Raw genomic sequence first — 19,135 nt, forward strand, 5'->3', positions numbered from 1 at the left:
GAAATAAATATTACATTTGAATAAACTCCATCATTCGTTAAATATTTATTGCTAATACATAATGTTCTAGACCAAATTTTGGTTAAATAACAACCAGTTATATTTCGTGTGCCATTCACGATGGCACCGATATGTAACTACTTTCTAATTTGTGTGTATGTAATCCTATTATCAGTACCGTACAGGAGCAATAAGCGTCTCCACAATCTTGCATAAAGGTGTGCAATAAACTTTTGTCCCACAATCGAGCAGGTACAGCTTTTAGCTGTCCGATTTACTGGAGAATTCGATAATCTCCACCAGGCAGCGACCAAATTCTTCGAGAATCATTCGTTCGGCGGTTCGGATGTTGCAACCACGCTTCTGACATTCGTCCGCTTGCGCAATCATGCACTGCACCGTTGCTTCGATAACGTCCGGAGTCATAAAATTGTACGGCTGCTTCGACGGTGGTAATTGCGTGAGATCGGGTTCTGCCGGAAGGGCTCGCTTCATTCCGGCAACTGCTGCTACGGCTGCTGATGTGGTTGCCGCTGCCACTGCTGCGGGTTCTCCAATGGCGGCCACCACGGTGGTACCACTTGAGCCACCTAAACTCGTATCGGTGCGACTGACTTCCGCCATACTGTCGTCACCTGATAGATGCTCCGAATCAGCACCTTCTCCTCCACCTGGTCCAGTAGCGTCTGTGCTGCCACCCACACCCAAGGAACCGACACTAGCCAGAGAAGTAGCGTACTCGAACTCTTTTGCGTATTGCTCGGTGTTGCGACAACCTGGGGCCGAACGCGATAAGCGTCAAACGAGAAAATAAAAATGAAAAATAAAACCGTTTAGTTAGAGCGAGCGAAAATGCGCCTGGCCGGGGGATTTTGTTGTGTTTGCTTGTTTTCGTCGTTTGTATGTTCTCACTCTCTGCTTGGCTAGCGCCGCAGCAGCCAGTAGAAATGTTGTACGTATGGTAGGTAAGTCAGTCGGTGGATAGATAGATAGATAGATAGAAACGGCCAACACACACACAGGCGATTGTGGTGTGATTTCATTCCTTCTTATCTAATGTAATGAGAACGAGAAATGCAGTTGCATTCACTCACCTATGCACTTGCAGTTGGCCGAGCAGGCAATTTTCGCCTCGTAGCACTCGCAGTAGTTCTTCAGACAGCCGGACCGTTTGCAGTTGCAACCCTTGGTGTGCTGGCGGAGCGCGTCCTCGTCGGCACTGACAGCACCGATTTTTGGTCTGTGGAAACAATGAGATTTTGTATTCAATAGTATGGTAGATGGAAGTGGTTTGCAGGAAAAAAAAAAAATAAGGCACTAATAACGTGGACAAACAAATCGATGACTGATTGAATGGCAAATGATGGGCTACTTTGATACATTTTTTTTTTTTCTCTCAACAGTGTGTTTGAGGTTAAGGTTAATTAACCTGTCACCTTGGACATTATTCCATATGCCTTGCATATGGAAAGTGGGATTTTTTTTTCGTCCGTTTTTTTTTTCTCAAGCATGGGATATGGCATGATTTTTTTCAATTCAAGTTCTAATTATTAATTTATTCTTCTGAGATATATTTGAAAATATTTATCATAAAATATTTCTAAATATTAGCGATAATATTGTATGTGTTTTGGATATTTAATTTGACTCTTCAAAAATGCCGAATCGCTAATAAAAGTGCGGTTTTAAGTTGTACTGTACGTCCTGATGTATTCTGTGTACTTATTCCTTATGAACGAAGGTATAAGATAAGTACGTCGAACAAACCAAACGATTTAACGTAAAAGCATAAAGAAACAGACATAACACATGACATATCTGCCACTGAAAAAAACCGTCGCTAAAACACTATCATGGGTAGCTCGCTCATCAGATGGCAGTAGTGTTTAAACGTCAAACGCCACGGAAGTTTACTATGAGTGCCTACACTGCCAACTACCACAACTCAGCGACTGAATTCAATTGACTCAGAGCATTTTCTTTCCACACAAAATTTACTCATATGTGAAAAAAAAACTGCAATTACATCGCACTCTAAACTATAAAAAAATTTAAACAACGAAATTACAGGGCTGGTAGCGATCAATGCTATCAAAAATAACGTGTAAAAGTCCAAAACCAGGTTGAAGAAATAAGTGACCTTATAGTTGTAAAAAAGTGACTAAAAAGAGACCTAAGGGAAGAAAATTAGTCGTTCTGATGGCATACCAAATAAATGTTTGATGTTTTAGACTTAGGGAAAATGTTGGCTTCGGCAATACCTTAACCTATTATCGTCAGGGGGCTCAATTTTGGCATGTGGATACATTGTGTTGCAGAGCATCTATTGGCCAAATTTGAGTGCTCTAGGACTTTGTTTACCCCCCTGACGATAATAGGTTAAGGTATTGCCGAAGCCAACATTTAGATTCTCATAAACACTTAAATATGTACGACATGAACCATTAAAGCGAAAGATTCAATAAAAAGTTTATGACTAAACCACAGACAAACCGACACGAAACTTAAACTTAACTATGTGCAGCGATCCCATCTGTCAAAACCATAGAAATGTTACTATCATGAATTTAATTGAACTGTTCTAAAAATGTTTAAGCTCCCGCGAACTCTGAACTTTTCTCAAAAATTCAATAATTTTCTTAACATCTCTAAACTGCCCATAATCGCAAGTCAGTCCCATCTGTAAAAAACTGGAAATGAGAAAACGGCGGTCAAAGATTTTTCAAGTTTTTTGATTTGACACTTATGTTGGAGGGATAAATTTTAAAATAAACGTACAATGTGATAGAATGCATCTATGTTTACCCAAACATATTGGAAAAATATCGTAAAATTTTTATTTTATGGCCAAAATCTGAGTGGGACTGACTTGCGATTACATTTAACGTAAATGAGAAAAATAACCGCAAGTCAGTCACAATTCCATGACGATGCTGCATTAGTTTAGCACAGTATTGAACAGTAGAAAGATACCATGGTCCCATAGAACGTTGTTTCTGGATTTGTTGCGCTGGTTTCAGAGCAATGGCCGAAACATACTCCGGTGAGTACGGGTCTTCATCAGACCAGAGCTTTTCATAAACGTGCCAAACCCACCATGCGATAAATCAACACACATGAGAATTCAAAAATAAGATCAATAAGAGTCATAATGAGTGACCAGCACCATGTTGGCCACACCCGGACATGTTCCGGGTATCCCCAGGAGAGTGATAAATCCGTTTTAAATAAAAATCCATCAAGCGATACATCAAATCACATGATAATTCAAAGCCATATCGATTGGCGGTCAAACTGAGTACCGTATCAACTATATTGGCCACATCCGGACGTGTTCCAGATACCATATGGGAAGTGGGCAAAATCTGTCTTGACACAAATCTCATGATGCGATGTGTTGTCTAACATTTCTAACATATTTTTCTAACGGGACTGACTTGCGGTTACTTTTCGCTGTGGGACAATTTGACTTGGTATTGTTTTTCATTTTTCTTGAACAAACCACCTTTTTTTCAATAGTGCATCCAAAAAAACATAGAAAGATGAACTGAATAATGATGCTAAATCAAAATTGATAAAAATGCAGATGGGACTGACTTGCGATTACCGGCAGTAAAGTTCTCTGAAAAGCTGGGAACTTCTTAAAATTTCCCGCTAATTTATTGAAACTAATGGAACTAAACTCCCCTGAAATTCGCTTTGTTTTTGGAGCTTTACTAAACTAATTTGAGATGCTCCCAAAATGTCCATAAAAGTTCCTGAAGTTCTCGGATCTTCCCTTAAGTTCCATAGACTTTTATGAAGTTCTCGAAATGTTTCTGAAGATCTCTGTACTTCTGTGAAGTTTTCGAAGTTATTCTGAAATTTCAGGAACTTCATTAGGCTTCCGCAGCGAAAGAATTAATATAGTTCTATGTTTTTCACTGAAGTTCTCAAGATTTGTCTGAAGTTCAAATTATCGAAACTAATTCATAACTTCTTTAATAGTCTAGAATTTTCTGATGTTTTTAAAACTGCCTAAAATATTTCTCAATTTCCCAAAATTTCCTTAAAATTCTCTAGACTGCTCTGCCTTAGTATTTTTTTTAAAGAACCCACCATTTTACTGGAATTGATTTAATTGCCTTTAAGTTCTAAAATTTTCATTAAGTTTTATAAGGTTAATAGACGCTCTCGGAACTTTGCCTTAAATCACTAATTTTCCCTGCAAGAAGTTTTCTATGCTTACCTTAATTTCTCTAAATTGATCAAACGTTCCGGTAGATTTTCTGATATATATTTATAATTCCCTGATAAGCTTCTAAAGTTTTCGGATCAATCATAGAATTCTCGGAATATCCCATAATTATAAAAAACTCCTTGTAAGTCGCTGCATATTTCCTTAAGTTAATGGGATATTTCTGATGTAGATAGAAATAGATGATGTAGATACTCGGAACTTCACTGAATATAATGAAACAATCTAAAAATATCTAAATTTCTTAGAAGTTCTGTGGAATTTCTTGAAAATATCGGTGCTTGCTAAAAGTTCTCGCCTTTTTTTTAATTAATGGAAAAATGTTTGATGTTCTCTAATCAACTTAGCTAAATTTTCGGATGTTCTTTAGATCTTGAGATTTCCATGATATAACACCCTTGAAATACTCTCACATTTTCCGAATGTTCATATAACTTTTACTACGTTCCAGAAATTTTCTCTGAGCGAACTGAATTTTCCGGAAATTCCGGTTTCTGAAATTTCCTTTAAATTTTTTGAATTTAATTCTCTGATCTGTTTTGATGTTCTCGGAGCTTCCCTAAAACTCTGAACTCTAATAAGGATCTCGGTTCTGCTTTAAAATAAATTGAATTCTCGTAAACATCTGTCGCATCTGTCGACAATCGTTGTTGTTATTTACATCGTTGTGATTTTACGCTGTTAAATTTGTTCTATCGTTCTTCGTTTTTCCCGTTCTGTAGACTTGCAAAATTTTACCGGTTGTTAGTGGAAAGTACAGTCCGTTGCAATAATTGTCTATTTGGAGCATATTCCGTGTTGTGAAAACAGTGAAAAAGTTATCTAATCGGTCATCTTGTAGTGTTTACTGTTGTGTTAGTGTCAATATCAGACGCTCTGCAGAATCCAACTCCTCCTTGCGTATTAGAGCATCCCCACCGCTGTTTCTAAATTAGATTTGGAAACTGAGTCAGCATGACTTCCGCCTGTGACCAATGCCCTAAACCAGGAGTCACATTGCGAATCTCGAAACGAAAGACTTTTTGTACGAATGCTTGTATGAAAAAGTTTTTCGTTTCGAGATGCACAATGTGGCCCCAGTTAAAGGTGATGAAGAATCCGTCTCCTGCATGGCTTTTTGCGACAGAAGGATTCGCCTGAAATGCGGCGGCACAAAGTTGAACAAGGCTTTTCTGAACATTGTCCACACTAGCCCAAACTTGTTTTGGATGTGCAACGAGTGCGCGAAGCTGATGAAATGTGCCCGGTTCAAAACTGCTGTTTCGTCGTTTGGTAATGCGATTAATTCTATCACCGAGAAACAGGAAATGGCACACGCTGAGCTTTGGAAGGAAATGACTTAGCAAGGACAGCAGATCGCTCAGCTGTCGAAACGAATCGCATTGACAACTCCAACACATTTGAGTTCCGGCGATCTTATGCGTCAACCGCCATTCAAACGGCGCCGCGATGAAGGCTCGCTCACCAGCAAACCACTTGTTGGTGGTACTAAAGCAGTAACGGATGACAATGTCTTTACCGAGGTCCTTACTGTCCCTGAACCCACCGAGCTGTTTTGGCTGTACCTTTCTCGTATACATCCTAGCGTGAAATCGGAATCAATCGAGAAGCTGGTCAAAGGTTGTGTATACACTGCGATGATCCGATTAAGGTTTTGCCGCTAGTTAAAAAGGGATCCGACATCAGCCGTATGAGTTACATATCGTACAAAGTCGGATTGGCTCGCAAACTACGTGAAGTTGCTCTTACATCGGATACATGGCCGAAAGGAATTTTGTTCCGTGAATTTGAAGACGGTTCAAAAAACATGTGAATGTCTCGTTTGAACACGCCAGCCATCACGATCTCTCCTGTTCCGGGACCTTCCGAGTTCTCAACTCCCATCTCTGGACTAGACCCAATATGCTGATTCAGAATTGGATGCCGCGTTGTGAATTGGAACGCTGTAAACCAGAACGCACTGCCTGTCGCATTATGGGAGACCTCGAACCACTCGATCCAGTCGCGCTAGCTGTTTCCCGCCATCAAAGGCGTTCTATGTGTGTTGTTGAAACGTTTGTGCGCCAGTGTCGCCCCTGTACTGTTGCAGCAAAATCGCCCCGTAAGACTACCCTTGAATCGTGACCGATACCAACGAAACCGTGGGAGAGGATCCACATCGACTAAGCAGGTCCAGTTGATGGTTATCACTACCTCGTTGTGGTCGACGCCTATTCGAAGTGGCCGGAAATCTTGAGGTCCCGCAGTACAACTACTACAGCGACATTGGAAATTCTGCAAGAAACTTTCACAACGTACGGCAACCCACACACTCTCGTTTCGGATTCAAGCAATTATGTGAAGAAAATGGGATCCACCACCTGACGACGGCCCCTTACCACCCACAATCGAATGGGCAAGCTGAATGCATCCAGTTCATCCCAACGGATAGTTTTTGGGCATGACGACGTGTTGTCCCACTTGATGAGCTGTCATAGCAAACCAGACGAGGAATACGTGATTGCTGCTCTCCAAACGGAATCTGACGTGAAGGCAATTCTCGCAGACTCAATATCCAGCTTGCCGGTCACATTCGATATGATCTCCAAGGAAACGCAAGACGACCCGGTCCTACAAGAGGTAATCAACTACATCCGCAATGGCTGGCCAAGCACTGGAAGCGAGCTGTCCATTGTCGCAATACAATCGATTGGATTCCAGGACAGGTAATCGAGCGCAAGGGCAAAGTGAACTACACTGCTTTGCTCGAACATGGACGCTTGATTCGAGCACACATCAACCAGCTAAAACAACGATATCCGGATGAAAATGATGCCGATCAATCTCCAAATCCACGCAATCAACTTCTCTTGGCCTTGCTAGCTGACGAGTTCCACCTACAAGCTCCGAAACCGTTGGTCCCAGCAGTGCTGATAGAAGAACTGATATCGAAGGAACCTGGAAGCCAGAAGCTATCGTTTAATTCCATCTCAGTAGTCCTGCTTATTTGACTTTTTATTTTTTCTGTTCCATTATCAAACTGTCCTTCAAATAAACCACACGTTAATTGGAAGAGCTCTGCTTTCACTCATAAAAGGTTATGGGCACCTCTACGATTTCAGCACTGGAGCTTCAGAGTCAAGATGTTCCTGGATTCTGTGGGAGTATTGAACACTTTAACTGAAGAAGCACCGGCAGTAGCAGCTGAAAAGGTGAAATTTGAAGAGGCAGACCGGAAGGCCAAGTCATATATTGTCAGCTTCCTGGCGAATGAATGTCTGGCGATCGTCTGCGAGAAGAAGACGGCCAAGGACATGTGGAAGGCGCTCGAGAACACCTTTGCGAAGCGGTCAATTAGCACTCAAAACCTGGTGAGAAAGCAGTTGAATCGTCTGAAGTTGAGATATGGTGATTCGATGAGAGCGCACTTGCTGGTGTTCGAAGACTTGATCCGGCAGCTGAAAACCGCTGGGGCGAAGGTCGAGGAAGCTGATTTGGTCATTTCGCTGTTCCAGACTCTACCGGATGCGTATGACCCCTTGTTGACGGCCTTGGAAAACATTCCTGAGGAAGAGTTGAGTTTGGAGATCGTGAAGCAACGCTTATTGGCGGAAGAGCTGAAAAGAACCGAACGTCACGAAGACTCAGGTGAGATCAAGGCTGCGGCATTTTCTGGAGAGAAGAAACGCAAGTCTACGAAGTTCCAAGGCAAGTGTCACAATTGTGGAAAACGTGGCCATTTGAAGAAGGACTGTCGGCAGAAAAGCGGTGAAGCTAATTCGGCAGATCAACGGAATGCAGTAAGTTGCAAGATTGAAAAGGCACCAACTGGAAAGGTGGTATTCAAGCTCGATTCGGGTTCAAGCGACCACCTAGAGAATGATTTGGCAGTATTCTCGGAAATTCGCAAGATGAAGCAACCCATTGTGATTCAAGAAGCGAAGGACGGAGGAACACTGGTATCAAAAACGGTTGGAACCATCGTCGGAAGCAGTAACAAGAACACGTCGTTGAACATGAAGGATGTTCTCTGTGTCCCCGAGCTTCGCGACAACCTGATGTCCGTTAAAAAGTTGGTGAAGGCAGGCGTTGTGGTAATTTTCTGCGGTTCCGTTGCGGTTCTCAAGAAAAACAACGAAGTCATTGCTACTGCGAACTTGAGAGGTAACCTGTACGAGATCGAGGTAGACATTCCAGTGTCTTCGGCAAATATGTGTCAAACTGAAGCGACCAAAGGCTTGAACACCTGAGTCAACAGGGAATGAAAGTGATCATAAGTAACAATCTTGTGGATGGTGCTGAGCAGACAAGCTGGCGTTCTGTGATGCGTGCGTGCAAGGGAAACAATGTCGTGAACCATTCAACGGCACACGCCCGAGAGCAACAAGGCCGTTGGAAAGAATTCATTCGGACGTATGCGGACCAATCAAACCTACTGCGTGGGATGGTTCGAAATATTGTATTTCCTTCATTGACGACCACCCATGATGATACCCATTTTGCAATGCTATTCCTGATGAAGAGTAAATCGGAGGTGTTTGATCGATTCCGCGACTACGAAGCAATGGTAACGGCGCCATTCAACATGAAGATCTCGAAACTAACAATAGACCAAGGCCGTGAGTATCTTTCTAACAACCAAAAGCGTTTTAACTCACATAAAGGTATCCAAATCGAACCAACCGTTGTTTACATGCCTCAACAAAACGGCGTTGCGGAGAGGTTCAACTGAACCATTGTTGAGAAGGTCCGCACGATGTTAATCGATTCTCAAAGAAGATGTGGTCAGAAGCTGTCATTACTGCCGTGTACCTGGTGAACAGAAGTCCTACTGTAGCCCTGCCGAGAAGTATGACACTAGCTGAATACTGGTACGGTCAGAAGCCAAGTCTAGAAAAACTTCGAATTTTCGGATGCAAGGCGTTCGCTTGGATTCCCAGCCAACATCGAAAGAAATTGGATGCCAAGAGTCATGAAACCGTCATGGTCGGATATGCACCAAACGGCTACCGACTGTGACAAGAAGTCAAGAAGAATTATGATTGCTCGTGACGTGAAGTTTCATGAAACCTGCTTTCCCTACAAAGCTAATCCTGAAAATCAAGCAGATACACCACTCGTTGTAGTACCGTACGAGCAAGAGGGGGAAGTTGTTCGTGATTCAATGGAACCGTCACCTGAAGATTGGCCGATGTTACGTGAGAATACTCCGATTGCTGATGGTGCAGACGTTTTGGAGGTGGATGATACCGGAGCGCTCCCTTCGCAACTAGACAAGCGATGTTGAGGCGCAGCGAACGGGAGCGCAAGCTCCCCGGTAAGTTGTTAAATTTCTTCACCGGTTACAGAGCAACTTCTGCTGGCTCGTATTCCACAGATGCTATCCATGGAGGCGAACGGTGTGTGGAAGATGACGCCCTGTCCACGTGGCGTGAAACCTCTCAAATCCAAGTGGATATTCCGTGTGAAGGAAGACGAAGATGGCCAGGCCGCTTGATATAAAGCCCGACTAGTAGCGAAGGGCTACCTGCAGCGTTATGGTGTTGACTTCGTGGATACATATGCACCGGTGGCGAAGTTTCCAACCATCCGGACTGTGCTAACTGTAGGCGTCCACAACCAGTTCCATTTCCATCAGATGGACGTTAAAACTGCCTTCTTGCATGGAGATTTGAAGGAGGATATCTATATGGATATTCCTGAAGGCGTCCAGACTCCAGAAAATATGAGCTGCAAGTTGCTGAAATCATTGTATGGATTGAAGCAATTTCCACGATTCTGGAATGAAAAATTCAACAGTGAACTAGTCAAGATGGGTTTCAAGCGGTCCCGCCATGACTACTGCCTATACACACGATGCGAAGAAGGAGACGAGCTGTACGTTGTACTCTATGTGGAAGATTTGCTAATCGTAGGGAGGAAATTGGAATCCATCGCACGTATGAAGGAGAAGCTTTCGACTGTTTTCAGCATGACTGACTGTGGAGAAGCACGCCACTTTCTGGGAATGAAGATAACGTACGATCGGCAAACAGGAGTTCTTCAACTTCCGCAAGAGGCGCACGTGGCGTTTTGGACTGACTGAGTGCAATCCAGCTAAGTCACCAATGGAAAACGGACTGCAATTGCAACGAGAGGGGACGTCAACTGAAGAACCCTACAGGGAGCTACTAGGCAGTTTAATGTATATTATGCTGTGCGTTCGGCAGGACATCTGTTTTCCAGTAGGGTATCTGGGGCGCTACCAGCAAAAAGCAACAGAAACACACTGGCAGTGCTTGAAGCGAATCGTTCGTTACCTGAAGGGAAGTGCCAATGCTGTATTGAAGTTCGAACGCAATGACGACCGTCCGCTCGTTGGATTTGCTGATGCTGACTGGGCGGCCGACAATGAAGATCGAAAATCAGTCACGGGATACGTCTTTAAGGTGTTTGGATCAACGGTATCATGGTGCAGCAAGAAGCAAACTACAGTTGCTATTTCGTCAAGTGAATCCGAGTATGTAGCTCTGAGCGCCGCTACTGCAGAATCCCTGTGATTATCTGGAGTACTTGAAGATATGAAGGCCAAGGATCCGAAAACACCTGTCACCATATTCGAGGACAACAGAGGCTGTATTTTTTTCCTTTGGTTTGTTTTTTCCGTCGATCTTGTTTTCCGTGCTGAGCACCAAGGCTACCGACGTGCCAGGAAGGCAGCTCCCCCACACCTGGACCCTACCTATCGACCAATCAACTCATGAACCGGGGACCAACGGCTTTACTTCCCATCCGAAGGAAGGCGTGATCAGAGATGTTATGCCTCAGAACATCCCGACGGCGCCGACTGGGATTGAACCCAGGCCTGCTGGGGTGAGAGGTAATCACGCTTACCACTACACCACCGGTGCCGTTAGAGGCTGTATTTGAATGGCGAATAACTTGGAGACGAAACAAAGCAAACACATTGATGTTAAACACCATTTCATCAGGGATCATATTGCCGAAGGACGCATCCAAGTGGAATCTATTGGTACTCGCGGACAATTAGCTGACATATTCACCAAGCCATTGGACTCTGGACGCTTTCAAGAACTATAGTATACGGATGAGTCTAGGGCTACACGATTGAGAGGGGATGATATCGAAGGAACTTGGAAGCCAGAAGCAATCGTTTAATTCCATCTCAGTAGTCCTGCTTATTTGACTTTTCATTTTTTTTCTGTTCCATTATCAAACTGTCCTTCAAATAAACCACACGTTAATTGGAAGAGCTCTGCTTTCACTTATAAAAAAAAACAAATTCCAGACTAATTCATGATGATGACGAGCCCGATGATGTAATGACGGATGACGAATCTGTTGTTCCTGCTAACAGTGTGAATATTCAAGAACCAGTTCAACAGCGTGAAGAAAGAACCCGTAGACTTCCAGCTTGGCTGGCAGGGAGATGTACCATCGGCGTACACATCAGAAGAATATGTTGCCTGGTAGGCCATGTTTTGCAGCCATGGTACGAAAGTAACAAACTGAAAATATTTTGGAGTTTAGATCCAAACACCGAAGAGACAAAGTCGAATTATAATTAGCTCTTAAGGTGATACTCTAAGGAAGCCGTGAAACTTTAAAGGCACAAATGTCAGCTTCCACAAAACATACAAATTTGAAATTGCTACTCCTTGTTTGCTGTGCTACTACAAACAGAGGGTAGCAATTTCAAATTTGTATGTTTTGAGGAAGCTGACATTTCTAGATAGAGCTGGAATTAGGGCCTAACAGCTTTTGTAAACAATGACTTCTATCAATGATTTCTAGAAATTTAAGGCTCGCTTACGCAACAACATCCTCATCGGGTAGAAGACTTCCCCTACCGGATGGTTATGTTGGTTTGCGTGGCCGTACCTTGACTTCCTAGAAAACATCGAGAGAAGTCATTGTTTACAAAAGCTGTTACGCCCTAATTTCAGCTCTATCTAGATTTGTGCCTTTGAAGTTTCACGCTAAGCCTTCCTTAGAGTATCACCTTAAACCTAAAACTAGTTTCCTTCTGTTCGAGAACACAACATTAAGATGCTTAACAACCCCCCTTTTTTACTGTAAATTTCTCAAATACCATGAATTTCGTTGTGATTTTATGGTCATGGACAAAAATGTCCAATGTTTTGACAGTAAATAATATGGTTACAATGACAATGAAAATCATTGTATTTTTATTGGATTTTTTTTTACGGTATAGCTCTAGTATCAAATAAATATTTCCAAGCTTCTGATAAGTATTTTTAAGTATTTACAATTTTGGAATTTTTGAATCGTAGTCAAAAAAAAAGGCTAAAATATGACAATAACTTAAGGGATATGTTGAAGACACTACGACCGGACCTCCTATTAGTTCTACAACAATTAGCGGTAGTAAGGAGTTGAGAATAATGGATACACACACACACGGTTACTGATAAAATGAACAATGATGAATGCGAAAACTGAATTCATAATTCCTTCTTTTAAATATGAGCAGTTCTGTCGAGTTATTCTATACATTTTGATGATCAAAGAGTTAAGTTAAGTTCTCTTTCAAGACTTCTTCTTCTTTTTTTCTGTTCCAGATGCACTTCCATAGTTATTAATTGAGAGTTTTCGAAGCCTGTACCATTTTTGCATTAACATAATTGTGTGGAAAGTACAGTCATACTCTATGCCCAGGAAAGTCGAGAAATTTTACAGCCCGACAAAAAAAATCCTAAACCGGACTGGGAATCGAACCCAACTACCTTCAGCCTTTACCGATTCAGCTAAGGTAGGCCTCACACTTCAGGTTGGTCAAGTATTTTTCTAAAGATCACCAACTCTTTAAAAAAATAAATTGCACCTCTCAGACACTTTCCCAAGATTACGAATATTGAAAATATGTACAAATTCGGTATCCATTTTCTCAAGTCCTGCATCTCAATTTTAAGTTTGGAAGCTGATCATTTTCAATTTTCCCATGCTCAGATTTTTTTTTTTTCGCTTTCACGACATGGGTACTATCGCCGAGCAGCAAAAAAAAAGGGTAAATCACACAATACCAACAGTTTTTTTTTCCCTCTGAATATTATTCTTCATCGTTCGCTACGTCCACTATCGTATTGATCGTATTCGAGTAAACAACATAGCAAATATTTAGAAAAAAAAAATCATATCTTTTTTTAGGAAGTGATTCGAGAACAAACTTTCAAACAACTTCACAGTCAGTTCGCCGAAGCGATCTTCGCTCTGCAAAAACGTAAAGCAAATCACAAAAAGCCACTCACTTGAATGCACTCGGATTCCGTTCCAGCGTAGCCCGAATGGCCTTCTGCCGTTCCTCCTCATTATCCAGATTGTTGTAACAATCTCGGCAGTTACAGTTGTAGCAAAATTCCCCATTCGCGAAGCAGTCGCAGTACAACTTCAGACACTGCGACTTGGTGCAATTACACGGCCGCTTCTTGTAGGCCTCGTCGGGAAAAATGGTCCCCACGGCGGGACCTTTCCGTGTTTCATCTTCGGACCCACTGACGGATTCACGTTTCACCGAAATGATCGACGGGGCACTGCTGGCAAGTGTTGCTTTCTGCTGACCCAAAGCGGATGACGATGATGGAACCATGACTATTTTCGTTTTGGTACCACCGGTCATTACAGTGGTTCCGGCCAGTTGACTCAGCTGTGATGCTGTCAGGCTGCTGGCCGGTTCGGACGATTTACCATCTTCCTTTCGAACTACCGCTATGTAACGGGTCGATTCCGGGTCACGCCGAACGATACTAGAAACGAAGAATGAAAAACATCATTCAGATTGGAATGTTGGGTTTGGCACAAAGACGTAAACTTACCCAGCTTGACTACTTCCAGCAGAGATGACTTTTCGCACGACGGTTTGCGAACCGGATGCCATCACTCGGCTGACCGGTTGGCCAGAAGCAGTGCGCACAGCCGCTACATTGCCATTGCTTACGACGTAGGTTTTGTTGTTCTGCACGATTATTTTCGAACCTGGCACTGCAGCACCAGTCTTATTCATTTGGACTTGAACCATTTTCTGACCGGAAGAAGTGGTTGTCGCACTTGACGAGCTAGAGCTCTGATTGAGAAAGCGTACGTATTGGATTCCTTTGCCGGGAATGTTTATTGCCTGAATTTGTCCGGATTGCTGCCCTGCCTGGATGGCACTCTGAGGCAGGAAGACCTTGTGGCTTTGCACAGCGGACTTGGCGATCGTCGAAACTCGTTGCACTTGCCCGGCCGTACCAGTGGCTCCAGGAGATTGTTTCAACCGTACCATGGAAGAATTGGTTGTGGTGCTGGGAAGGATTTTGACCGGAGATTTTACCGCTGAGATTCCTGTGGGCCGTGGTTTTGCCACTGCCACCACTTGTTTCGTTTTGTTATTGTTGAGCAGGCCCATCTGATGGGCTTCGGCGACGGTTAGAGTTTTGGTAGTGGTAGTACCCGATGGTCCCATTTTCGTATGGATCACAACGTGGGTAGCAGGTCTAGCAACCGTTTTAGGTTTGTTCAGACTTACGGCTGTGGTAGCGGTTGTTGAGGTGGCTGTAGCAGGAACAACCCGTCGGATCATGGTTTGATTTTGGCCCTTCGATTGCATAACTACACCGCCTTCGCTTTTTACTAAATGGTAGGAGGTTGTGGTACTGGCTGCAGTAGCCGTTTTAGCATTATTGAGCAGTTTTACTGGGGCCACAGTAGAAGGCTGCTTCTGTATAAGAACAACCTTACCAGCCGCATTGGTAGCACGAATTAGATTCGTTGGCCTAGGCGCAATTTTCTGCACCATCGGGGCCACTGGTTTGTTGTTGACCACACGTTTGACCGTTATGTTTGGACTGGTAATCATTGTTTTTGGGATTGCGTCTTCAAAACATTCCTGGAAAGGTTAACAATTTAGTTGAACCGTACTTTTGGTCGACAGGTATATTTTGAAACTTACCTCCGTTTTCACATAAACTGTATCCTCTTCAAATTCGTCTTCGCCAGCTGAATACTCTACAAGGTCATCTGAACCAACGAGCATACCCTCGTCCAGGGAATCGATACCAAGCTCCTCCATTGCGGCTTGATCGTCAAATATGTAGTCCTCATCTGCAAAAATATATTCCTCAATTATTCCAGAATATGTAAATTTGAGCAATATTTATGTTTAGAGAGCGCAACATAAAAAGTGCTGAAGGATAGCACGCACACAAGCAAAGATCCCGAAGTCTCCAGCATTACTCATGATAAGGAAAGGACAACAGTGTAGGTACCTGAATATCAACAACAATCTACATTTTCGCTTTATTTATAAAATGCTAAAGCACGAATTACTCCACCCGCGATAGAATCTTCCGTGTCCAACCGCCCATATTGCCACATTTCAAATGGAACCCGCACATTACATTATTCACGTCAATAAAAATCGTTTTCAAATTAAACTGCCATGACAGCATTGGTAGTTACTCACCAACTTCCATTTTTCGATCCTTTCAAGCCCTCACAAACGATCAAAATTTACTACAAAATAAACCGTTTAGACTACTGGTCAAGGGTGTGCCAGCTGGTCCTTCTGTTCGCGGATTCTTCCAACTGCGCCGTTCCTCGCGGACAGCAACAACAAAAACACCCTTGCTGCTGCTTCGTTCGGCTTCTGGGGGTCGCGGGCTCGAGCTCACATTCGCCACTGCTGCTGCCGCCGCCGTCGCCGCGAATCCAACTGGAAATCTGTCAGCTCGAAGTCGTTTTTTGACCGATTTTTTCCTCGCTCCCAAACCGACGCCGTCTTCCAATTCTCGCGAACTTTTTCACTTTGCATCCAATCCACTCGCTGAATGTAACACTTTTTACTTAAATTTAGTCAGGTTCAGCCGCTATTTCGGTGAAAAATCAAACTAGCAAATAAAAATTTCAAACTCAAATTTATATTTTCTTCGTTTTGCTGCGCTTTTGGCTCCTATTTTCTTATTGGCAGAGCTGACAGCCAATGTTGCCAACCGAAGACGGGGAGCGTCCGCGTTTGCGGCGAAGGGGCGTCGTCGTCAGACGTTAGGAGACGCATGTGGTAAACCCCGGTGGTGATTTCGATTCTGAGAGGAGATGAGGCTTAATGTTGCAAGTCCGTATCTGAAAATGTCGGGAGCACATCTTGGACGCCAGAATTGCACGTCCGTCGAATGTAACTCAGAGACTGAGTCAAGTTGACTCACTCTCTTTCGTTTTTCCCATACAAATTTGACTCAGTTTCGTAAAAAATGGACTTACTCATAGCACTGAGCATGGTGGGTATATAAATGGTGATACAGCTTTGTCAATATATAGGCGAGGAGGTCGCGAGGGAGAAAAGTGCGGTTTTAGAGCAAATTGTAAACAAACTCGGTCGCTGTCCCATACAAAAATCCAACATGGCTGAATCATGAATTTGACACATTAGAACACCTATATGTAGTCACCTTGGCACTGAGCACTTCATTTTTTACGAAACTTCCAAAATTTGTATCCAGCATTTTGCGAGCGCTTATGGCCGCCGCAATCTGACTGAGTTTTTGGTAGGGAAAATATAATTTGACGTTTGGGTTGTGTCGTTTGACGTGTAAACGTTCAAATTTGATCGTTTACACGTCAAACGACACAACCCAAACTTCAAATCTTATTGACGAGTGCACGGATGGATTTTAGTTCACTCACTCGACAAAAAGTGACACAACAGCGGGGCCCTGTTTACTAAAAATAAACACATATGTGTTCATTTTTAGTAAACAGGGCCCCGCTGTTGTGTCAGTTTTTGTCGAGTGAGTGAACTAAAATCCATCCGTGCACTCGTCAATGTTCCCTACCTGAAACTCAGCCAGATTGTGGCGGCCATAAGCGATCGTAAAATACCAATGCAAGGAATGAACTGCACGAACAAATTTGACGTTTGAGCGGTGCCGTGTTTACTAAAAATGAACACATGAATAATACTCGCGTAACATTTAAAAATGAACTATCAACTTATGTACATAAAACTTGTTAGACATTTTTCGCGCGAACCGAAGTACGCCCATGCAAACCAACAACACCATTGGGTAGGGTGAATTCTCCCCTTTCCGATAGTGGTTTGGTTTGCGTGGGTGTTCTTCGGCTCGTGAGAAAAGGGCCTAACAAGTTGTTTATAAAAGTTGATAGGACCTTTTCTAAAAAGACGCGAGCATTACATCATGTGTTCATTTTTAGTAAACAAGGCACCGCTCAAAAGTCAAATTTTATCGTGAGTTCATTCCGTGAATTGGTCAATTAGAAATTGACGAGTGCACGGATGGATTTGAGTTCACTCACTCGACAAAAAGTGACACAACAGCGGGGCCCTGTTTACTAAAAATGAACACATATGTGTTCATTTTTAGTAAACAGGGCCCCGCTGTTGTGTCACTTTTTGTCGAGTGAGTGAACTCAAATCCATCCGTGCACTCGTCAATACTCAGAGGGAGAGATGGGCGGAGAGAATGTTTTGAGCCAAATGAACTCTCAAAATCTGAGCCAATCGAACATTCCAATTAGATTTGTCCGAGGATTTCTTATTCTTACTAGAATAAATTTGAGAGTATTGCAATCGAACAGAAATTGACCACTTTGTCAAGCAGTTTTGGCGTGACTTTCTACCAGCGATTTCACAAAAATGGACTAACTAATTTCTATTTTTTTATGAAACGCACAAATGATGGCTACTTTTCTCGTGGTTCTAGAAGAAAAAATCTCAAAATAATGTTTTATTTCAAAGTTCGAGTGGTAGTAAACGTCATTTTAACTGCTCGAATGAAGTGGTTAATTCAATCACCTTTATGTTTTGTGTGCTTCTCAAATTCAACTAGTTTTTGGAACCAAAAACAATATTCTAACTCTATTGATTAATTGATCTTCGTTGGTTAATGAATGGCAACAAGAAATGTGCAAAATATTGCGATGCGATCAATTGTTATTTTGTACGTAAATCGAATCAAAAATAAAAGTCATTTGAAATACTAGCTTCTAGCAAGGGTTGCAAGATAATTTAGGAACAAATCCATGCTGCCGAATTGTATTTTGTTTTCTCCGGCTATCTCTCCCTCTGAGTATTTCTATTCGCTACACGCTATTTCAAAACTACCCAAATTTGGGTAGAATCCACCCAGATCCGTCAAAACATAACCTACACAAAAATGGGTAAACTGTGTTGGGAGTGACAACTTGACAAATGAACAACGTCGATCGGATTCATATCAATTAGGTTTTGCACCGTCGGGGTTAACCTCAATCTGATGACAGTTCAGTGGTACTGTTTACGTGGACTTAGTCGATTTTTTCTTGGGTGGATTTTCTCGATAATTTTTCAGACTGCAGTGAGATGTAAACCACACTTCTGCAATGTCCACGAGCAACATCCTTTCAACGCGCTGTTCCTCAACAATTTTCAAGTTTAAATTCGGAAATTTTAGAATTTTTTTTTTTTTTAAACGACTAAGTGCTTGTAAACAGTACCACTGAACTGTCAAAAAGGTTCAGCCGATTAACACTGAGTTCATTCGTGACGTCACGCTGCAGAACCTAATGTTGTTCATTTGTCAACTTGTTAACTCCCAACACAGTTTACCCATTTTTGGGTAGGTTCAGTTTTGACAGATCTGGGTGGATTCTACCCAAATTTGGGTAGCTTTGAAATAGCGTGTATGAAAGTTTGACAGATAAAATGAGGGGTTCGTGGATTTTCCTATGTTTCGAGGGGTGCATCGATTAGCTTGGGACCGAAGATAGTACCAGAGCTGAGCCAAAAAGTGAACTCGTTTCTTCGGGACCTTTCGGTCTTGTAAAACCATAGAATTTCGACTAGAATGGGGTACGTTCATCGATGTACTTGGGACCAATAGACTAGTCCAGTGTGCGCCAATTTAAAATCGTTAGTTTTCACCGGTG

At 42.6% G+C, this 19,135-nt stretch overlaps 3 protein-coding genes across 3 annotated transcripts in view; 1 reads left to right on the plus strand and 2 right to left on the minus strand.

Moving 5' to 3' along the window:
* LOC135709776 (Krueppel homolog 1-like) overlaps window positions 1-19,135 on the minus strand; it is a 184,123-nt gene that overhangs the window by 115,191 nt on the left and 49,797 nt on the right. The gene's annotated exons all lie outside the window — the stretch shown is intronic.
* LOC135709777 (arginyl-tRNA--protein transferase 1-like) overlaps window positions 1-19,135 on the plus strand; it is a 413,720-nt gene that overhangs the window by 12,859 nt on the left and 381,726 nt on the right. The window lies entirely within an intron of this gene.
* LOC135709774 (protein lin-54 homolog) lies at window positions 15-16,153 on the minus strand. The gene is made up of 6 exons (XM_065232161.1): window positions 15,678-16,153; window positions 15,165-15,316; window positions 14,050-15,101; window positions 13,486-13,980; window positions 1,095-1,240; window positions 15-776 (listed from the first exon to the last, which is right to left on the minus strand). Exons 1-6 carry the CDS (start codon window positions 15,685-15,687, stop codon window positions 262-264), a joined length of 2,370 nt encoding a protein of 789 aa, XP_065088233.1. The 5' UTR covers window positions 15,688-16,153; the 3' UTR covers window positions 15-261.

The sequence above is a fragment of the Ochlerotatus camptorhynchus genome, unplaced genomic scaffold (genome assembly GCF_037179485.1).
Source record: "Ochlerotatus camptorhynchus isolate MF236.1 unplaced genomic scaffold, CSIRO-AGI_Acam_v1.1 ptg000364l, whole genome shotgun sequence".
Taxonomy (NCBI): Eukaryota; Metazoa; Arthropoda; class Insecta; order Diptera; family Culicidae; genus Ochlerotatus; species Ochlerotatus camptorhynchus.

Bases quoted from the DNA above. Each gene is read 5' to 3' on its own strand.
- LOC135709774 (XM_065232161.1), bottom strand. The intron at 15,102-15,164 runs GTAAGTTTCAAA...TAACCTTTCCAG, and splicing joins CAGTTTATGTGAAAACGGAG to GAATGTTTTGAAGACGCAAT. The intron at 13,981-14,049 runs GTAAGTTTACGT...CTTCGTTTCTAG, and splicing joins GCTGGAAGTAGTCAAGCTGG to TATCGTTCGGCGTGACCCGG.